The sequence below is a fragment of the Pygocentrus nattereri genome, chromosome 6 (genome assembly GCF_015220715.1).
Source record: "Pygocentrus nattereri isolate fPygNat1 chromosome 6, fPygNat1.pri, whole genome shotgun sequence".
Classification (NCBI taxonomy): Eukaryota; Metazoa; Chordata; class Actinopteri; order Characiformes; family Serrasalmidae; genus Pygocentrus; species Pygocentrus nattereri.
Genome location: NC_051216.1, coordinates 15,928,540 through 15,951,265, shown reverse-complemented (window position 1 = coordinate 15,951,265; position 22,726 = coordinate 15,928,540). Strand labels below are relative to the sequence as shown.

The following is a 22,726-nucleotide window of genomic DNA, read 5'->3' as shown; positions in this document are numbered from 1 at the left end:
ATCTTAAACAGTTGAGGCAATCATTCTTGGGCATAAAAGGAGCATCCAGGAAAGGCTTTATGAGCAAAGATGGAGGCTTGCTATTTTGCCAAAATATTGCATCAGTGAAAAATCAAGCACATCAAAAATGGCGTTCCTCAGTGGGGCGTTGTAAGCATTTTAGGTATTTCACCCTCTTCAAAAGATTCAGGGAACCTGGAGAAATATCTGTATTGGGGGCAAGGATGAATACCATTAATAAATGCCTGTGACCTTTGATCCCCTTAGATGGCACTGTTTTAAACAGTATGCATATGTGGATCACAACCTAGGCTTGGGAATACTCTGACCGTTGTAAACAAACAGTGTTTGTCCCTACAGTGCACAAGTCCAAGTTAAGACTGTGCTATTTATGGTGGAAGCAATATGTCAACAATGTACAAAAATGCCACTGACTTCTCTGGGCTCAAGCTCATCTGAAATGGACTGATTTGCATCGGATGGACATAATGGACATTGTGCTTTTTGGACCAAAGAAGAAAAGGATCCTTTGTATTGTTCCATCCATCCATCCATCCATCCATCCATTTTCTAAGCCGCTTCTCCGTCAGGGTCGCGGGGGGGATGCTGGAGCCTATCCCAGCAGTCTTCGGGCGGAAGGCAGGATACACCCTGGACAGGTCGCCAGTCCATCGCAGGGCAGACAGACAGACACAGACAGTCACTCACACCTAGGGGCAATTTAGCATGTCCAATTGGCCTGACTGCATGTCTTTGGACGGTGGTAGGAAACCGGAGAACCTGGAGGAAACCCACACAGACACAGGGAGAACATGCAAACTCCACACAGAGAGGACCCTGGACATTGTGCTTTTTGGACCAAAGAAGAAAAGGATCCTTTGGATTGTTACCAAAGTAAAGTTGAAGATTCTGCATGTGGTACAGCATCATGGCTTAGTAACTGAAGAGCAAAATTTGGCGAAAAATGCTATTTCAAAACTGGATACATTGTTGTCTTCAGTCCCCAAACAATTATTCAGTGTTTTTAAAAGTGATGTAACACAGTGATATAAATGATCCTGTCTCTGATTTGCAGGCATCAATTTCTGAATAAGTATAATACAGAAATAATGAAATTAAAACATCAAATGTCATGTTTTGTGCAGTTTTCCAGGTCAAAGAGAATTTCAGCCTTACTTTCTGTTTTTTTAGCATTTCAAAAAATCTTGTAAGTATTGAGATTTTTATATTCCATCTTTCCAACATAGTCTAAAAATTAAATATTGGCCAATAAGCTGGGTACCGATTTATAATGTTTACATTGCCCTTATTGACATAAATGTGTTACAGCCTAAAGTCTAGAGTCACTAAGTGCTGAGTGTGTTTCCACAGTACCAACACTGACATTTCCAGAGTAGTCTGAATAGCCTATATGTATATATATATGTGTGTGTGTGTGTGTGTATATATATATATATATATATATATATATACACATTGTGTGCACAATTATTAGGCAAGTGAGTATTTTGACCATATTATAATTTTTATAAATTTTATAAATAAATATTATAAATTTTTCTAACTCCAAGCTGGATAAACTTGAATGCTTAATGGATTTAAGCATAGCAGGTGATGTGTATCTGTATAATGAGGGAGGGTGTGGCCTAAGGAGGTCAACACCCTATATCAAGGTGTGCAAAATTATTAGGCAGCTTTTTTCTTTAGGCAAAATGGGCCAAAAAAGAGATTGAACTGACTCTGAAAAGTTAAAAATTACCAAAAGTCTCTCAGAGGGATGCAGAACTCTTGAAATTGCTAAGATATTGGGGCGTGATCACAGAACCATCAAACATTTTGTTGCAAATAGTCAACAGAGTCGCAAGAAACGTGCTGAGAAAAAAAAGACGCAAATTAACTGCCAAGGATTTGAGAAGAATCAAGCGTGAAGCTACCAAGAACCCATTATCTTCCAGTTCTGTCATATTCCAGAACTGCAACCTAGCTGGAGTATCAAGAAGTACAAGATGTTCAGCGCTCAGAGACATGGCCAAGGTAAGGAAGGCTGAAACCCACCACTGAACAAGACACATAAGCTGAAGTGTCTAGACTGGTCCAAGAAGAATCTGAAGACAGATTGTTCAAAGGTTTTATGGACTGATTAAATGAGAGTGACTCTTGACGGACCAGATGGACGGGCCCATGGCTGGATCAGTAACGGGACAGAGCTCCACTTCAAGTCAGATGCCAGCAAGGTGGCGGTGGGGTACTGGTGTGGGCTGGTATTCTTAAAGATGAGCTGGTTGGACCTTTTCAGGTTGAAGATGGGCTCAAAATCAACTCCCAAGCCTACTGCCAGTTTTTAGAAGACACTTTCTTTAAGCAGTGGTACAGGAACAAGTCTGCATCTTTCAAAAAGACTGATTTTTATGCAGGACAATGCTCCATCACATGCATCCAAGTACTCCTCTGCATGGCTCGCCAGTAAAGGCCTTAAAGATGGAAAACTTATGACGTGGCCCCCTTCCTCACCTGACCTGAACCCAACTGAGAACTTTTGGGCAATTCTTAAACGGGAGACTTACAGTGAAGGAAACAGTACACCTCTCTGAACAGGGTCTGGGAGGCTGTGGCTGCTGCTGCACAAAAAGTTGATCGTCAACAGATCAAGAAACTGGCAGACTCCATGAATGGAAGGCTTATCACTGTTATTGAAAAGAAGGATGGCTATATTGGTCACAGATTTTTTTTTTTTATTTCTCAGAAATGTTTGTTTATAATTCTCACTTGAACAGATGAAAATAAAGTGAGATAATGTGTGTTTTTCATTTAGCTGCATAATAATTCTGCACCATTATAGTTGCCCAATAAATGTGCACATATAGATATTCTCCTAAGAAAGCCAAAACTTCACTTTATTTTACTTAAACATTCATGTTTGAGGTTTATTAACATTTTGGATTAACCGAGAGCACTGTAGTTGGTCATTAATAAAAATAATCCTCAAAAATGAGACTTTATAAAATAGTCTTTATATATTCTATTGATTGTCATCTGGACTGTCTGGCTTTTGTTTATGACTGGTGATTGGTTTAATGAGCTCCAGCAGTTAGTTTGCTTTAAGGCTGTCTTGCTTTCTGCTGTCGCTGCCACAGAGACAGAACAGAAACAAGACATGAGTCACCAGCAGCAGCTCTCTCATCAGGACTGCTTGTCATACTGAGAGCCGTGACACAAACACACACACACACACACACACACACACACACACACACACACACACACACACACACACACACATACACAAATACATCGTTACTGTGTTAAATTAAATTAAAATCCTTCCTAAACTGGTAACTTCATAGGAGAAGGAAAAAAAATGTTTAAAAAATATTTAAAAAATAATTTTAACATTCATTAATATAACAGATTTCTTTCTGCAGGTTATTATTTTGGGCCATTTGTTTTGATCCATTTGTCATGAAATTTTCCAACCTAGGGTTTTCAAATGGTGGTAATACAATTAAGACTAGATATTAAATTATAACACTTAGACTTACTTTTCTTATAATGATACTGATGATGATACTTTTCAGTATCGGCGGATGCTAATACTGACCCGATATTATTTCTTTAGGAACTACTAATCTTTAAAAGTATTTAATTTAATTGAATCACTTCACTTAAGATGCACATCTAAAAGTAGGCTATGGTACTCAATCTAAACACTACTACCTCACAGCAATACGCAACAAACATCATCACATCACACAGTGTGAGCGTGTGCTATTTCTGGCCCGATTTCAGGGCTGTCAAAATAAAATTCGGCATTGGAATATGTGTTAAATCTGATGAAAAAAGTGCACATTCAAATGTTTAAAGTACTTCTGCTGCAGCTCCTAATGTGTTTCAGGCCAATTATTAGTCCAGGTATGCATTCTAGAACGATCCACTAATATTTGACCGGCACTGAAGCTGATATGCTATCGCTAATAAAAGCAAAAGTTATAAGGTTTATTATGACCGTAGCAGCTTGATTATGTGAATAGCTTTACGTCAAGGATGTAGTTATTCACATTATGCATTAGATTTGATGCAGTGTGGTATCTTGATTTGTCTTGTCTTCTAAAGCAGCAAAAACGAAGAATGACCAACATGTCCATTTTGCACTGGATATTACAAAAGTGCACAATTTGACAAAAATAGGTGGTTTATAATGTCCCAATCTAACACCCTAGCCACAAGCTAATGTGTAAGCTCCAAGCTAAAATGCAAGCCACAAGCTAACATACAAGGCATGATACAGCAATACAATATGATCTGCTGTGGTACAATTTGATGCAGTACAACATGTATGTGTAGTATGTGTTGTATTGTGACATCCCTAGTGTGAATACATACACACATTGATGACAGATTGTGTGATGGTGGTGTGTATGTGTGCGTAATGTTACCCAATTGGATGGTCAGGAAACGTGAGCAGATGTTCAGCAGGCCGAGCTTCTGTCATGGACTGACCTTTCTCTGAGTGTGTCATCAAACGTTGTGCATGTCTGTGTTTCACCAATGTTAGATTAGCCCCATGTTCTGTCATCTTAATCCTTTAAGCTGATGAATAATACTGGGAGACAATGGCTTGCCTGCCAGACTATTGCTGTTATTCTTGTCCAGGACTCAGCCCTAAATTAGCCCCTGCCTCCAGGTGCGGCCTCCGCTCAGACACCCAGGATCTGCCCAGGTGTAGCCTGTGTTCCAGAGGAACATACTGACGAAAGGCAGCTGTATGAGAATACATAGTTTTTAAAAAAAACCTTTAAACAGTCACTGCATTCTTCCTTTCTATCAGTTACCTTGCTCTGTTAAAGGAGATATTCACAAATCTGATTTGCCCCAGTGTGATACAGATCTGTTTTTTTGTTTGTTTGTTTTTTTTGTGATGTATTTACATCAGGGGTGGGGAACTCTGGTCCTGAAGGTCCTTTGTACAGTTTGCAGATTTTCCTGCTCAAACACATCTGATTCAACTCAGCAGCTAATTGAAAGGTTTAGTTGTTGTGTTAGAGCAGAGAAACAACCAAACTCTGTGGGACTCCAGCCCCCAGTTCCCCACCCTGGTTTACCTTATAGCTTTAGATGGACAACTGCAAATGGGATGTTCTATATTTTTCAGTGAGACAGCAGTGGAATATTCTGTCAATGCTACCAGTGCAGGCAAAACATCACAGCAGGACATTCTGTCAAGAGGTTGATTTGCCTTTTGCCATCAAACCATGTTGATCTTTCTGGAGACACGGACGCTGAATGCTCATGGCTGAAGTCCAGGTGTACCATGTTGTACCATGAATCAACCACATGTATTAAAAACACTATATAGAATACACTGTTGATAGCACTCTAAGACCACAGGAGCACTATGGTGACATTTACATCAGTGTTCACAGAAGAAAAGCCTTTTAGTATATTGATGGTCACCAACAACAATATCTAGTTTAAATTTCATCCCATTGATGAATAAATAAGTGCGCTCAGTGTTATAGATACAAATCATGACTCTTTTTCCCTGTGGTGATTTCTGATCTGAACAAAAATCAGAATTGAGCAATACAGCTGGCAATGTGAATATAACCGAACTGGAACAGTCTGTGGGAATTAATGAGTTTCTTATGATCACAGCTGGCGTTTTGCAGCTGACTGTGTGCCAGAGACTTGCTCTGTCATATCCTCTGCTTTGGGTTAGAAAGTAGAAATAATGACTTTGGTTTGGTCTGAAAAAATGCCCCAGTGTTGCAATAGTGGTTTGAGCCACGTGCCCTTTCTCCCAGCATCATTTGTGTTGGTGGCTTTAACTGCAGAGGAGACTGCTGTAGTCACCGTGTGCGTGTTTGTTTCTTCACAGGTTATGCCACCCCACAGGCTGACTGGAAACCCAACCGTCAAAGAGAAGGGCTGATCTCAGACCCCCCCAAACTCCTGCTGCTGTGCCCCCCCCTGTCCCCATGGCGACAGGAGGCCATGCCCCCGAGACAGATGTGTTGATCAACCTGCATCAGGTAAGACATGTCTATAGTTATTATTGTGAGGTTATTCACTACGTAAGTATAACTACTTACATGAATATGTAATTCTTACAAGTAATGAGTGGTTATGTGATGAAATGATATCTATATTCTACACACTGTAATCGGGTCGTCTTAAAATTTTAAGTTCATTGAACTTTTACTAAGTTAACAGAACAATAATCAGATCCAGTTTTTTGCCTCTCACACCTATCGAAGAACTTTAATGTGTACTGGACAGTACCACTCTGATAGTTGTATTTCCATAGGTAGTACAGCCACATAATTTAGGTTAGATATTCAAGACTGCTAATGAATACTGCACTGGGCATATGTGTGCTTAATATTGATTGTGATTCAATTTGATTAAGTTCCCTTGATTTGGCTACCATTTACAATAAAATTGCTTCATTTTTGATTTGCACGCATCCTGAACAGATGGCTTTTGTTTGTTTTGTGGACTGCTTACATGAAATAGTCATTTTTGAAATAATCAATTTGTTTCTACCCAGCCGTGACAGATGTGAAATTCAGTACATAGTTCTGGTTAAGGGAGTAAGAAAACACTGACACACTAAAATATTGAAATATTATGTTTTGTGATGCTATTTCGATTCTCAAAAACACAGTATTTAATAGTTTACATGCAAAGATGCGTGGCAGTTGTTCATTTTGTGTTGTGTTGAAACCCCTTACCTTAATGTTGTAATCTTCAACCATTACATTCTTACGCTCCCATGTAAAACCACTGAAGGTTGAATTCGAACAAGAATGTTCATTTCAAATTCTAACATTTTGTCAACAATATCGAGCCCCCACTTACCCCCCTGATAAGTTGATTTAGGCTAGTTAATGCTGTTAAATTTTTTCAGATAAAGACATTTAGTTGAGGCTGAAGACAGTTTCCTATCCACCAGCTTCTTGTTTGAATTTTCCACCTTTAAATGTGCAGTAGTGACATTGCGGCAGACACTGTAATAATAAATGCTGCACCATTGGAGGTGGAACAGGAAAATTTAAACAGGAAGCTGGCCAATAGGAAGCTAACTTCAAAGAAGCACAATGTGTCAGAGCAAGGCTTCCATGATATGGTGAATACAGTAATACAAATAATAGCTGCACACATATTTTACACGCTCATGATTAGCGGAAACAGTCAAAACATGGCACTTCAGATTTTAGAGGTTTTACAGTATTTTTCTCTAAAATAACTCCAAACTGTAGAAACCTACGCTGCTTTTGCAGTGCCTCACTGCTGAAAGTTGTGTGGATGATGTCTGGAACTTCAACAATGCAGCAAACAGACCTCAAAAAAGAAACAAAGGATCAGGCTTAATATGACAGAAAACCCTATACATTAAAATATCTGGAATTTGTCCTGATACTCTGGAAATCCCTAGTTTTAAAATCCGATAGGCTGATCCACATTCAAAGCTGTTTTACTCAGTATACACATGTGACTGCACACATCATTTGAATTGTGTTTAAAGCAGCACTGAGTATGATTTTTTTTTTTGTTTAAGCTGAAAGAAGTCATCAGAAGAGAAAAACACACTAAAATAGGGTGTGAGTGTGCTGCATATGTCTATGTATGAACATCATGCACACAGTCTCAAAGAGCAGGTGTGGCATGATGTTTAGGTCTCAAATGCAACATCAACATTACACTGATAGATATGATGACAATGGTATGGTAGAGTAATTCACTTACATCCTTGGAAGACATGGAAGACACCAAGTTTTGACTGAGTTCTCTTTGAATACTTTTTCAACACGCTTGGATTCATCTGGTCAGGGAAGGGGTCTCAAGCAAAGCTGACTTTACAAATGATTTTTCTGCATATTGTATGCAATTATGCATTTCCATCTTAAAAGTCTACAAGTGCCCAAATCTTACATAGTGCAGCTTTAATGTGTTGAAATCCATTGTGTTCATAGCCTACATCAGAAGTTCATTGCTGTGCAGAAGAAATGTTTGTTATAATTATAATCAATAATTAATTCAGTTATTTTTTGAATGTTGGTGTATTTTATCATATTGTATTTTGCCATTGTTTTATTAAAAGAAAGAAGCCATTTGAGGTCATGCATGACAGTGATTTTACGGTTAAGAGATGGCTTATCACTTTAATTATACATGTCAAGACAAATGTATTGCCGACTGGAAATTCAGAATATGCACTTTATGCTTGTTTCAATTAAACATAAAAGAAAAATAATAATAATGTCAAGTTACACCATGTGTTTATTATTGCCAGCAACATTTAGTACTTTTTAAGGGTTAACCATCTTTTTCTTTTTGTGTTTTAGGTATACGCTTTCTTTCTTGCCTCTGTGGTTACCATAGCAGTGGTGTGGACATTTGTTGGAATTGCTATATTTAAAAAAATAAAGAAACATAACAGCAAAAATGGATCAGGCTATCTGTATGTTTGGCCTCAAACTTGATTAAGGAAAGTAGACGTATGTGTTCACTGGGCTCCTATATATTTCCACCATTCTGGTCCGTCTCAGGCAGGTTAAGTGATACTCAGAGGCCTCTATGTAATCATCCCATCATGGGAGTGAGTGAGAGGCTGCATTCATGCTGATAAAGTGGAGTGACTCAAATATCTCCAATTAGAGCTAGGGCAGTTTCTGTCTCCTGAGTGACGATGGGGGAATGGGGGGAAGCGCTGCTGGCGGAGTGCCAGATGTGTGGCTGCAGACAGCAGGGCAGACGGTACCATGCTGTGGATAGTCCACCTTGCACGCTTCTCACTGGTGGCTCAGAACGCATGGGGCTGTTTCGGTTTGTAGATATCAGTGGTGTAAACTTGTATATCCTTGAGTTCTGTGAGGGTCAGATGTGAAGACACAGCACAGAATGTGACCATAATGTGTGTTTCTGAATGTAGTGCATCCGTATGTGAAGTTCAGTTTTATAAGGCTGTAGCTAATCACACTAACTGCACAGACTGCATGTCATTTGTCAGTTCGAGATCATCCAATGGGTTTTATGGGCATGTGCCCAGGGGCCTGAGCCAATGGGCACTGGGAATTTTACTAATGCACAGTGTTAAAAATTAACTAACACTGTGTCCTATTATCAAACGATGCAAATGAGAGCAACAAAACCAAAACATTTCCATTATATTCAATGAAGCTGTCTACACCAGTTGTGGGCAGCAGAGCGTGATGCAGTGCGATGTGCCATTTTTGAGGGATGGCTTGTTTCTGTTTTTGACACATCATGTTACTCTGCAGTCCCACCTTAAAATGGATGAGAAGAAAGTTTTCCATGAGTAGGAGAAGAAAGTCTTCCATGAGTAGGAGAAGAAAGTCTTCCATGAGTAGTAGAAGAAAGTCTTCCATGAGTAGGAGAAGGGAACAGTTTGGAGAGAAACATCCAGAGTGCTGGATGTTAGAGGTAGATATCATTTGGTTTGTGTTAGGTAGTTAGATTAGCTAAGTAGATAGTTAGCATAACCAAGCTGCCCTCCACCACAGCAGTATAATGTTGTTTTAGCTATGTAATTTAGACTGCTGATGTTAAATGTGGTGATAAAACGTATAAACAAAATACATTAACTAACCCACAGCTGGACAGCTCTATCAGTAAAGCAGCTATGTTTTGCTAGGTCTGTGGTTTGTTCTCACTTGACATTGCCAGTGTAGACATCCTGTAGGTTTTGCAATGTGATGTACTACTTTTTTGATGCCAGCTTGCTATTAGGACACTGATCATAATCCTGATGCTCTCCTTGTCTTTCTTAAGCATCTGTTAATTTTTTCTTTTCCAATCACAGCTTAGTAACCATTGCACAGTCCTTTATTATCTTGCACAAGCTTTCAGGTTTTTAGCTTTCGGCTAGCTAGTTTGAATGTAACTTGAATATGATGCTCCAGGTGTTCAAAAGATATACACTCAAAAAAATATTTAAGCCCAAAAGTTAAACTTATGTATTTTAGTTTTTACATATGATTTTACATATCAATTTTCCATTCAATGTAAATACATAAATCCAGTGTAAAAAATGGTATTAGAATTTGTTTCTCCATCATGTTCAGTAAACCTGAATGAATTAAATAACTTTTACATTAGAAGTACTTGTAGGATTTATGCAATTCTTTTACATAACATTTATATATTTCTAAAGACTTAATAGTAGCTTCTGTATTCTTAGCACAATTACTTAGACTGTGTAAATGTATTAAATGACATGTTAAATTCACATTTATTGTAGTCCAAACTGTATTAAATGGTATCTGCTGAGTCTCCTTACCAGACGCAGGTAAACTTTAAAGTCTAATGTGAAAAAAAAACATATTTTACAAGGTCACCTACAATTACAAAAACCATGAACTGTCGATTTGAATATTAATGGAAAACATCTTTATATATTGCTTCACAATAAATCACTCCCATTGTTTATTTAATCTACATTTTGTACCTTTTGTAAAAATTTGATTTGTTCTTTTTGGCAGTCATCTATGTCATCAGAGGTAAGATATAAATGAAAAACAAACATTTCCATGCCTGCTGTGGCAGTATACTTTAGCTGGACTGCTTGACGATTTAGGTTTTTATGTGTGTTGCTTTTGTCCATCTTTATGTACAGTTCAGCTGTCTGATTTTAATTTATGCTTTCTTCATTGGGGAGAATATTTTGCTAAGAATGGATGCATGCTTCACAGGGAAGTGTTGCACTGGTTGTTGGGTTTATCATAATCTGTATTCCTACAGACTGCCCAAAAAAGGTAGCCAGATAGGGACCCACCAAACATTTGTTTGGGGCCCAAGGGCCCATAACTTGATGATTCAGGCCTCCCAGTTTAAGAGGTTCAGTGAAATAACGGAGACTTGTGACAAAAGTTCAGTAATGACAAGGATTTCTTTACAGTGTTGATGAAAGACCCAGAAATTGTAGTTCAAAAATAGCCATTTTACTCACTGTTCCACACTTCAGACTTCAGGACTCTGACTCGCAAAGTTTCTCTAAACAGAGCATTTCACAGCCAAACACTCTGAATGACTTTGTTTACACCTTAATTATTTAATTATGCAAAAATGTCTGGTGACATTTACAAAATGCCTTTGAGACCTCACAGCTAATTTACACCTGGTGAAGAATAGTGGAAAAAGAAAGGTTGTTACAGCCCATAACATATGTGAGAGCTGTATTCTATGCTCTGATTCTGTGCTCAGCCTGTGTAAGCTACAAGTAGTTTCACATTTAAAAACCGTTCTGTGCAATTACCTCTGATCTGTAGCAAATGCAAAGTATAAGGTATGAGGAAAGCTGCTAAAATTGCAGGTCAGTGTTTCTTTAACTACAAGTGCTTTGTAAACAGAATCTCTTCATGCTTGTAGCATTTCTGAAGTCTGGCCCAGAGCTGAAAGTTGGCTGTTTTTGAAAAACTACTATGCTGATAAAAGCACTCTTAATGTTTGCAAATATTCCAGTCTATTTGAAGATGGTAACTAAAACAGGCCATTGTAAGAGTATCTCTGATCCCCGACCATATGGGTAGCTTCTGCCAGTGTTGGAACGAGGCTGGTACAGGCTTTTTATGGAAAGGCAAAAGGCCTGGTGTGTGTGTTAGTGACTGAGCTTTGTGTTCACCTGACGCAGCATGTGTGCCTGGTTGTTTCTGAATGATTCACTATTATTGCAAAACATCTTTCTTCTTTCTCCTTCACATTCAGCTGTCAGCTCCTTTCATCTTGCCTTCACACCAAAGTGCACAGAGCATACTGCTTAGTGCCTAAACAAGGGAAGATAAAAGCTTAGTGCAACTGAGAATGTGCTATTTTGACACAGTGAAAAGAAGATTTTATTGCCTACAGTAAATGTTGATACCTGAGGTCAGACAGTATATTTTAACATTCCAAATATGTCAGCAGATATGTGTATATTTCAAATATGTCAATGGTGAAGTTGATGCTTGTTATGCTTTTGAGAGAGCACTATTGGACATATGAGTGTCTGACCTTGTGATTGATGCTGTTTAGTGCTCAGTTTAAAGTGTATTTACTTTAATCTCTTTAACCTTATGCTCATGGGAATATTTTGGGTTCTCCATCTCAATTCACATGCTCAAAATGTAAGGTAAATTATTCAGTAACTGTGTGAATAAATGTATTTTTTTGTAGTTCCCCTCAAATTAACAGGAAATGTGTTTTATGATCGTAAACATAATGCCATATGCTTACAATTCACTGCTGAATGCCAAAAATCTTAGATGCTTTTTAGATGTATTTTTTTTTATAAAGATTACAGAGCATATCACTAAAGAGAAGCCATCAGAGATCCATCAGAGATCCAGTAGCTCAGATTTGTGGAAAGTGCGTTGACTTTCAGAAGTTTAGCTTCTTTTATTATAGAGTTTTAAAATTACATTAACTTATCTATTTGACTGGAAGGAAGACAATTACAGCTGTCTGTTTACCTTTTGAAAGAAATAAAATAGGAAATTTGTGAAGTAAAGAATATGATATTGTGTGTTTTGGAACCACTGGTGGTTCAAGTGTTACTTTGACTGAAGTATATGCCGTGAATGCCATGCTATGTGTAATATTCAATATCTTTTCATTCTTGGTATATCAACTGCTCACTTGAATTTTCCATAAAATAGTAGAAGTAGATGTAGACACACTCATACCCTGCCGCTACAGGAGTTTCAAAAATGGGAGCATCTTTTAATTCCTTGAAAAGGAAATGAAGTTGCACATCGTTTTCAGCAGGTGGATGTGTGTGTGTGTGTGAGAGTATAGGGGTGGGCTTTTTGATGAATAGAGGAGTGTTCAGCATCTGAAAGGAGCTGCCTCATCAAAGCAAGACAAGCCGGAGGTAATTGGTTGATGTTCAGCCCCAGTTCTCTGCTGCTGTCAGTGTTGGGCGTGCCACTGACACTTCTCATATTGATGTCAGTCTCTAAGGGGGCTCTTCACTTGTCAGAGATGGAGGGGAGTAGGGCATCAATTCTGCAGTTCAGTACAGCACTGATAGCTCTTTATATATTGAATAGATAAAGACTTCAGAAAACTGCCAGATGGAAAACACCTGCCAAATCTTCCATTTACATTTACTGGAAACTGGCATGTCAGCTGTGAGGCTGCACCAAATGTATGGTTAACTGGCTGTGGCTTGGGGGTTGGAGTAAGACAGTTTCTTTGAGACTGGTGGCTGGGGAAGACTGTAGTTGAGCTTCAAATAATAGATCCTAGTAGACAAAGTAGCCATTATAATGTTTCTGGCCAGGCTCCACCCCTGTTTTATTTCAATTCTATGGTTGGTTCACCCCCTTGCCATGTCTGTCATGTGTGTAACTTGTCAATTAGTGTCTAAATTCACATAATGCATGCTAGTTAGATTTTTTTTTTGTTTGTTTGACTTGTGTTGGCTGAGCTTAATCCTCATGGTTTAGGTGCTTTGCCAACAACTAGACCTAAACTGTTTTTAATGTAGTACATACCATAATAAAATGTCTAGGGTTTCTGGTTATTATTTTCACATATTCATACTTTCACATTTTTCTTCTTCAAAGTAATATTAGAACATCTGTTGTGTAAATTCCAGGAGATCTGCTGGGTTATGGTTTGCAGCTGGTTAAACTGTCTGGCCTAACGGCTGGCTTTCTAACATGTCCATTGACTACAACTGGCTTCTCTTGCTGACCGTTAAGCTGAGGTGCAGTCAAGCTTAAACAAGCCAGTTGTTCTAAGTGTCTTGTTACCTGTCTGTGTACATACAGCCGTTGTCTTCCTCCCCTGGTTCCTTAGATTTTTACTTTACCTCTATTTTAGGTTTGCACCAATTATTCATGTACATATATAATAATGCTGATATCACATTACTCTCATACTTGTAAAGGAAATATTCACTCCAAACCCTTTGAGGAGCAAACCCTCAGGACCGTAACAGGATCTTTCTTCTTCCAATATTTTCAAGGCCCAAAGGTGAAGTAGCGATAACCAATAGGAGAACCCTGGACTAGTGAACAAGTGTTCACTAAGTTACTTATGGATTCATATTGTGCAGAACAGCGAACATCAGCAGTGAAAAATTCTTGTATGCAAATAATTGCTTAAATGCAAATTCACATAAGTCAGGCGAGGACACAGCCAGACAGATTTGTTTCTGGATCTGGTGTTGAAGTCTGAGTATGATATAGCTACAAGAGTTCATTTTTTGGTGTAGTGAATGAAGATAACGTCCATAAGACCACGCCCTCTAAAACTGATGTTCACAATGATCTGTATGAAAAAGCTCTTGTTGTTCAGGTTTGAGGTGGCTTTGGACCTTTTTGCGGTAAAATCTGATGCTGGGCTTAAAGATGGCATCTTTTCAGCTTTATTGTAAGCATTGAGATGAATAAAACATGAGTGTAGAGTGTTGGCCTAGATTTCTGAGCATGCCTGGCCCTGACAGTGGCTTAGTGCAGCTCGCTGCATGTACTTGCTTCTTACTACAGACTGCATGATGTATATTTAACAGTAGCAGTGGCAACACTGCATGCCTTGCTGTTGAAAGATTCCTGTATTGTCCTGCAGCTGCTTATAAATGACTACTGCAAGAGCTGTGGAGATTTTGCTGTATTGTGAGAAAACATCTTGGGAACAGGAACATCTCAGGAAAGGCCAGAAGCTTTTGATAAGTATAGCTCTAGCTTAGTCATTATATGGGATTGATGATTAATTTATCTGCTCTCTATTTTGTCGTTCACACAGAATTTCAGAATTTTGATGTGACTAGGAGTCTCTGTCACTTGCAGGACAAAAAAAATCACTAATTTAATCAAATATGATATTTCATGTACTTCCACAGCATGCATTCTCTTCAGATTTACACACATATTTTCTGTTTGTATAAGATATTATATGGTCATATTATTATACAGGGTGATTAAAAAAGATTTGTCATTTATTTCACTTATAAATCATTACAGAACACTGTAAATTGTAATTTTAGGTTTAATGAGCATAAAGTTTATTATATCATTTTACAAGTGTTCAGTATGAACCTCCTCCAGCTGTACGGACAACATCAGCGCTATAGTCATTCATCCCATACTCAGTTGAGCTTGTCTGGTGTCAGTGTTGTGCAACCAACAGTGAACTCTCTGAGCTGTTGGAGGTTCACTGCTGCCGAAAATCATGTTGCACAGTTATGATGGGTTCACTCTTATTGAAGCGGAGAACACAGATCACTTTCTGCTCAGAGGTCGCCGTCTCCTCACAGACTGAAGGGAGCCATCTTTCACTTGGTATGTGATTGGTTCCTAGGTGCCTCGCGGTTGTAAAAATATGGCGCTTTGAAATCGGGTGAATCTTTTCAAACCACCCTGTGTATTCACAAGCGTAAAGGAGATTTGTTTAAAAAAAGCAGAAGTGATATGGAAAAAGAGAAAAAAACAGTATATTAAATTATACATATGTGCAAAATAAAGCTTATTCTCAGGGAGAACAATAGTAAATAACAAACAAATGGGAAAAAAGACAGAGCCACAGGAAAACCCTTAAACATCTCTGTCAGTACAGTTAGTTGGATAATATGCAAGTAGAAAGTTCAATGAGCTACAGCTAATTTTCCCCAGGCAGGTACACTATTGTTTATAACATGTATATATACATGTTTATAAGTACAGAGTTAAAATGGTCTCTCTTCACTCAGGGCTACTCTTGTAGCTCAACTTCATAGCTGTGTTTTATGTTGTACTCTCAATTATGTCATGTTTACTTTTTTCTTTTGGTTTGTCTTGTTTTTGTTCGTGTGTCTTTCACTGTCTTTGGTTTGCTTTTTCCTTTTGATCTCTTATGATTTTTTTTGTCTTGTTATTTTTGTTATTATTATACATGATTGTTATTTGCTTTCCTTTACATCCACCCTCCTGTTTTGCTTTCTTTATGATACTTTTGTGTTTCATGTTACTTTGGTGTCTGAATACTTGTTTATCCTCACTGTGGATGTTATTTAGTGTAATGCAATGGAAAAACATCCTGAACATCATGCACTGAAACGCTGTGTGCAGATAAACACAATGTGTGAAATATGGAATTGGAGACAGTCGAGGTAGTGCACAGTTGAATGAGCATGACTTTAAGCATGTCTGAGTCAGCAGAGCTGTGAGTGGATATGCATGACCGGATGCGCTTCTCACTAAACCATTTAAAGTGCATGGTACAGTGGAGACCCGACACGTTGAAGATGCTGCATTTCTTTTGGCACTCCAATATATTTTTTGAATGACAGCCAAGCTTACTAAATTGTGCTGTAAGTCAAAGCGTTTACTTAGACTATTTAATGAGCTGAATGACTGAAAACCTGTATGTTATTTCTTCAAACAGTCTGTCTGTCTCTGATTTTATCTTCTGCCTCATGACTAGACGGCCCTTAGTACATCTTTTAAAATGCCAGCTAGGTGTGGTACTGATAGCATGCAAGGTCATGGCGTGCAGTTCTCTTATCAGTACTTAGACAAGTGGTTGTCATGGTGTTTTGTGACCTCAGTTATCCGAGACAGCAGCTAGATTTTAGACTATGGCTTAACTATATGTTATTTGTTAATATCGTAGAAATGTACTGCTCTGTAATGTGTTTAGTGTTGTGTTATACGCCATTGTGTTGTGTGTGCCTGTACTGTGACTGTATTTAGAACATTCCTCTGCCTATTCTTCTTTATCCCTACATGGTCAAGTCTGTCACACCTGTCACTTGTCATGTATAGGCTGAGCCTAATATTGCCTTCAGTCCAGCTCTAAAACTGCAGCAGCGTATAGTCTTATGTGCTGGCTAGGTGTCTAGTACCTGTGCGCAAACGAATAAACTTCACTTCTCCAGACATCAGGCTGGTTCTCCTGGTACAGTTAGGGTTTAGATTCTTCAGTAGTTATTGCAAGATTGGCTTTTGCAATACTGATATTTCTGAAGACTGTAATACTCGAGTGACCCCTTTAACCAATCACTATGGTTTTTCTGTGCTGGTAGGAACACAACACACAAGGCACATCACAATTGCAATATGTAGCAATATAATCACAACATGGAAAAATCGGGGGAAGAGGCCTCTCTTAAGAACAGTGTCCATTTATTGTAAAGCTAAACCATATCTTTGTATGATGTGGGTAGTGCAGTGTGTACAATTAATGCATTTCACACTGAAGTACTTAATATAATTCACGTATCTGACAACTTGCATTTTTGCACATTTTATTTCTTAACAATATCGGCTGCTAGAACTCTGTATCAACTCAATACCGAATACCATTACAGTTGTTCTGGTTGCTACTTAAGACATTAATGTAGCCTAATTCTACCTAATGATTATGTGCTAATGCTAACTTGCTAGTGAGCTTAAATTAGAGTCTTTCTGATGAAATCTACCTAGTGTTTCTGGAGCAGTATGCTAAAGGGGGCATTGTGCTCCATGACTGGAAGGACATCTTACCTCAAAGGTATACCTTACATTGCACTTAAAAAAAAGAGAAAACATTTTACACTCTTAAAACCAGTGATACTGTCTCCACAACTCCCTCATCTGTTTTAGAAACCTTTCTTGTACAACTTGTTTATACATGTTGCCATTTATAAGCTTTATTCTATGCCACATCATCAACATTACTTCACTGTGATATACACTAAGCTAGAAAGTCAGTTGTTCAATGTGCTTGTGTCATTTCATCCAAAGAAATGTCACAACCTAGAGTCAGAAAAATCAGTCACCTGACAAGGGTGTTTAGAATAATGAATAATAAGCCTTTATAAATGTTTATGTAGGTTTATGTCAGAGGTGTCAAATCTTATCAGCTGCTCTGGCTGAAGGTTTAGTTCCAAACAAACAGGAGCTCACCTGATTCCACTTGCTTAATCAGTTGGTCATAGGTCCAATCCCATTTTGCCCCTTGCCCCTACCACTTAGCCACCTACCTTAGACCTCCGGGTTAGGGTGTCTCAATTTTTGTTGAGATAGAGGGGATAGGGCGAAGTGTTAGGGCTATGTGGCCCTCCAAATGTGAGAATTTTCTTCAATATAAAATTACGATAACCATTGTGTTCTCTTAGTTTAATGTCGTTTCAATGTGTTATGGTAGTTTTCTTCATAACTAAGGTAAAAAAAGGTAGGTAGCTAGCTAATTTTCCCATTTCACCTTAAATAGTGCCAGCAGTATTGAAGTGCCAGAATGTAACTATTGCTCCATTTAAGGTGGAATGGAAAAAATTGAACAAGCATAGCTGATTTCAGCATCATATCACCAATGAATTAGCAGTGGGTGATAATAAATAATTGTCTTATAGCCCCTTTTTGAAAGTATATGTTACCCTATATGTAACTAAAGCCCAGCAGTGAGGTTGCTGAACGTTTCCCTTCTATGCTATCACTGAAGATGGGCGGGGTCGCCTACAGAGCAGCGCTAATAGCTTATTAATTAAGTGATTTTTTGGGGTTTTTTTTTTTTTGAGGGTTGTCCTATATCTTAGGGCGAGATTTCAACCACAACCCTTTGTAACTCCATTCCAGAGGGGTTAAGGTGACACTCGAAAGCAAGGGTAGGGGTAGAAAAAAGAAGAAATGGGATTGGGCCTTAGTCTTCAAAGAACTAAACATGTATGCCACACTGACTCTTTACAGTTAAGATACAGTTAAGATTAAGTCAGTTGTCTTGATGAGTCTGTGTAGGTGTTATGTATGAATACTGCCCTGTAGTAAAGTGTCACCATGCCACTACCATCACAGCCACTACCTTCAACACCGAGTTCTATCACTGCTCCTCATCCTGAGATGATGCTACATTCTGTATAGCTGTAATTACTTAGACTAAACATCAATCTTTTCCATTTATGATGAAAATGACATTCTGCTACACTTGATCACAGAAGGACTTGACGCAACAGTTGTGTTTAATTTGCAGCTGGTAATCAAATCAATTGTAACAAGCCTTGATGTAATTGAATTGACAGACACACTGGGAAAGACCTGAGTGATCATTGTTAGAATCGATATAAAATGGGCTCAAAATCAATTTAAACTTGTTGAAAGCACAGAGCAGAAAAGCTGTGCGTCTGATCAAGAGTGTCTTGCTTTCTTTAAGTAGCTGTTAGCACCCGTTTGATCCTCTTCTGACACAGATCTATTATTGTACAGAAAGGGAAGATTGGCCATTTTCTGTCTTTGAAACCTCACTTCATCGTGGGCTGGCACGAAAAGGACTGGTAATGAAATTTTGTCATTTTCATGATGAGTCACCGGTAGCCCTTGCAGACAATGTAGCTTGTAGTGCTCAGCCAGTGGAGTATTGGAGTGATCCATTGTGGTTTAAAAGGTGCAATAAGCAGAGCTGCCCTTGAGCGTGTATATATGAAAAATGTTATTTAGATTATATTGGAATGGTGCACAGTCTTGAGAAGTACAATGATCCCTACGAGCAAAGAAGCCAGCTATATGACACACAGTTAATCTGTAGGATTTTTAATCTGGGATCTTGGATAATTGGAATCTTGCAGAATAAACGAGTCATTTGTTGTACCAGCTGTTGTACAGAAAAATATGAAACACGCAGACTATCTGTTTCATCATCCTTCACTACCAATAACAGAAGAAAAGGTGCTGTTGTTGCATTCACTTGGCTGCAACCACAGATCTGTTTCATCCATGAAGTGAAACACCACATACACACTAGTGAGCACACACACACACACACACACACACACACACACTAAGGGGCCATGGCACACTTGCCCGGACCGGTGGGCAGCCCTATCCATGGTGCCCGGGGAGCAGTTGGGGGTTAGGTGTCTTGCTCAAGGACACCTCAGTCATGGACTATCGGCGCTAGGGATCGAACCAGCAACCTTCTGGTCACAGACTAACCTCCAGCCCACGACTGCCCAAGGTACAATGATGTCTATGAGCAAAGAAGCCAGCAATATGACACACAGTAAACCTGTAGGATTTGTCTTGCAGAATAAACAAATCATTTGTCGTACCAGCTGTTGTATTCACTGCAGAACAATATGAAACACGCAGACTATCTGTTTCATCATCCTGCACTACCAATAACAGAAGAAAAGGTGCTGTTGTTGCATTCACTTGGCTGCAACCACAGATGTAATAAGTCTCATTTAGAACAGGGTATGTGTTTAACCTCTTATTCCCCAGGATATATTTTGGTTTTTCCATCTGAATCTACATGACTAAATCATAAAGCAAATTGTTCAGTAACTGCATGAAATAAATGTACATTTTTATTGAATTATTTTTTTTATTTTCAAAGCTCTCCTCAAATTTGCACAACATGTGTTCTATGATCACACCTAGTGCTATATGCTTACGATTTACTGCTGAATGCCAAAAATCTTAGATGTTCTTTGTAATTTTTATAGAAATAATTTGTACAGAGCAGATCGCCATCTGTTTATGTTTTATAGCTTTATAATCTTTATATAAGATTATATTATAAAGATTTAAAATTACATCACCCATCTATTTGACTGGAAAGAAGACAGTTACAGCTTTCATTTGACACCCACCTTTTCAGTGTAGCTTATGAAATATGAAAGTTATGAAGAACATGGTGTTTTGGAAGCTCTGGTGGTCTTCAGGAGTTGAAGAGGTTAATAATACATATAAGCATTAGTGCACGTTTTCTGTGCAATAATATGTATACAGGGCTGTGCAAAAGTCAGAGACTATCAGTTATTTAATCAGATAAGATAATCCAATTGCATAAGGGGAAAGGTAAGTGAAAAATAAGTGAAAAAGCAGAAGTTTCCAAAAAGAGTTCAGCAAATTATTAAAAGATGCACAGGAAATATGACTCCTAATAACCATACACCATCAATGCACTGCATCTGTCACTGTCACCTTACTGAGAAAAGCAAAAAGACAAAAGAATTACATTTGCAAATCAAATAAAGAAGCCATTGATGTTCTCACAACAATGGAATGTCCATCCTAGAGTCCAGACCTCAACGTTACTGAATATGTTTGGGATTACTTGGATCAACAGAAGGAGAACATGCAACCAATTTCTAAGACTGAACTTTGGAAGACTGAAAGCAAATCTCCCTAAAAGAATGTGAGCTGAAAGGACGACAAAGTGTGGACACACTAAATACAGAAAACCATATATTTTGCTGCTGCAGCTTCTGTGAAACTTTGTCAGATGGACGTTTTCTGCTTTCTTCCTCTACTGAATCATATTCACTACGCCATTCAACCATGCTTACACAATGGCTGGCACCTATAGTGCTCTATATGAAAGATAGGGAGGGATTTGAGAAATAGCTGCAGACTCTGCCCCTAGGAATTAATGCTGCTCATAGAGCCAGTCCCCAGTAAATGACTCACTCTAATAACACAGCGAAACTAGATCATTTACACAATCCTCTTTTGTCATTGCTGCTGGCTTCATAAGTGCCATTGCAGTTATTAAGTACCTGCTGTGTGGTCTGGATGGTCTGGCTGAATGTTCTGGTATCTGCGTTTGTGCTGTTGAAATACCTGCAATCTTCAGTCCAGAGGTTTTGCATTAAAGTCAACCTCTCACAGTCTCAGCCCGAGGTTCAGCTGGGATTGCGTTGGCATGACAACGAAAGTGTGGCACTGGCACTGATAGCCAGCTGCAGCTGCAGTAATGAGAGCAGGGGTCATATATATAACCCGTTCAAAGTGCAGATCTGGGTTCAGTTTTGCCATTTATCCCCAACAAATACACTCAACAATGCAGTCCATAAATAATTGGACATTTTTTTCAGCTTGTTGTTGTTTTGGTTCTGCAATCCAGCACATTACATAGGTTTGCATAGTAACAATGACTATAGATGTATTAGTTGAAATACAGAATGTCAGCATTAATTAGTAATTCAACTTATTTGCATGTACATTAGATGATCTGTGTTGGAACCATGGCCATTTTAATATGTAGTTTCCTCATTTCAGGGGACCATAAGTAGTTGGACAGTTGGTCGCTGATCATTGTCTTGACCATGTATATTGTTGCACCACATGTGACAGGGTAGAAGGATATGCAGTTTTAACCCTAAAAGGGTAGGAACAGCTTTTATGGTTGAAATTGGTCCAACAGAGCTTCCTGCCTCTCGCTAATGCATCTGTACAGTACCTGCCATATTCTGAGCACTACACAAGTGCATTCCTCTGGGGTAAAGCCCTCACATAAAGCATTGTGACCTAGAGTTATACACTAACCTTTGACTGAGACTGTAGTCAACTCCTGTTGGCACTTTAGGCTAATGAGGACACCGGAAAAGTTCCCTTCCTATTGCTAATACACTCATGAACATTTAATGTACACAAGTGCTGTCAGCAGTATGGCCACTTTGCACCACCATTTTTCAGTTTAATATATTGTCACTGTTAAAAAAAACAAACAAAAACACATCTCTCTAATTTTATCAATTTTTCAGTGATAATGATCACATTAGCTGTTCTTTACATTGTCTAAAAAAATCATGATTGGCAAATAGAAATGCTCCACAATTGCTAGGTTTAAGTCTTCTTTACATTAACTTATTAAACATATAAACTTATTAAATATTAAATATTAAAAAAGTTTTTACTTTCTGCTGTAAAGTTACTGTTTTGGAGATTTTTGTTTTGTTTTGGAGATACTTGTTTTTCTGTGGACAGTGACAGTGTCACCCATCATCTGGATGCTGAATACTGCACTTTATATACTTAATGCATTAAGG

The 22,726-nt window shown here is 38.4% G+C and overlaps 1 protein-coding gene across 2 annotated transcripts in view; it reads left to right on the top strand.

Moving 5' to 3' along the window:
- Positions 1-22,726, top strand: part of slc4a3 (solute carrier family 4 member 3) — an 86,541-nt gene that overhangs the window by 9,802 nt on the left and 54,013 nt on the right. For both annotated transcript variants that reach the window (XM_037538949.1, XM_017691594.2), the window contains exon 2: positions 5,876-6,029. In XM_037538949.1, the coding sequence (XP_037394846.1) occupies positions 5,976-6,029 (54 nt within the window). In that variant the 5' untranslated portion in view covers positions 5,876-5,975. The remainder of the gene's footprint in view (positions 1-5,875; positions 6,030-22,726) is intronic.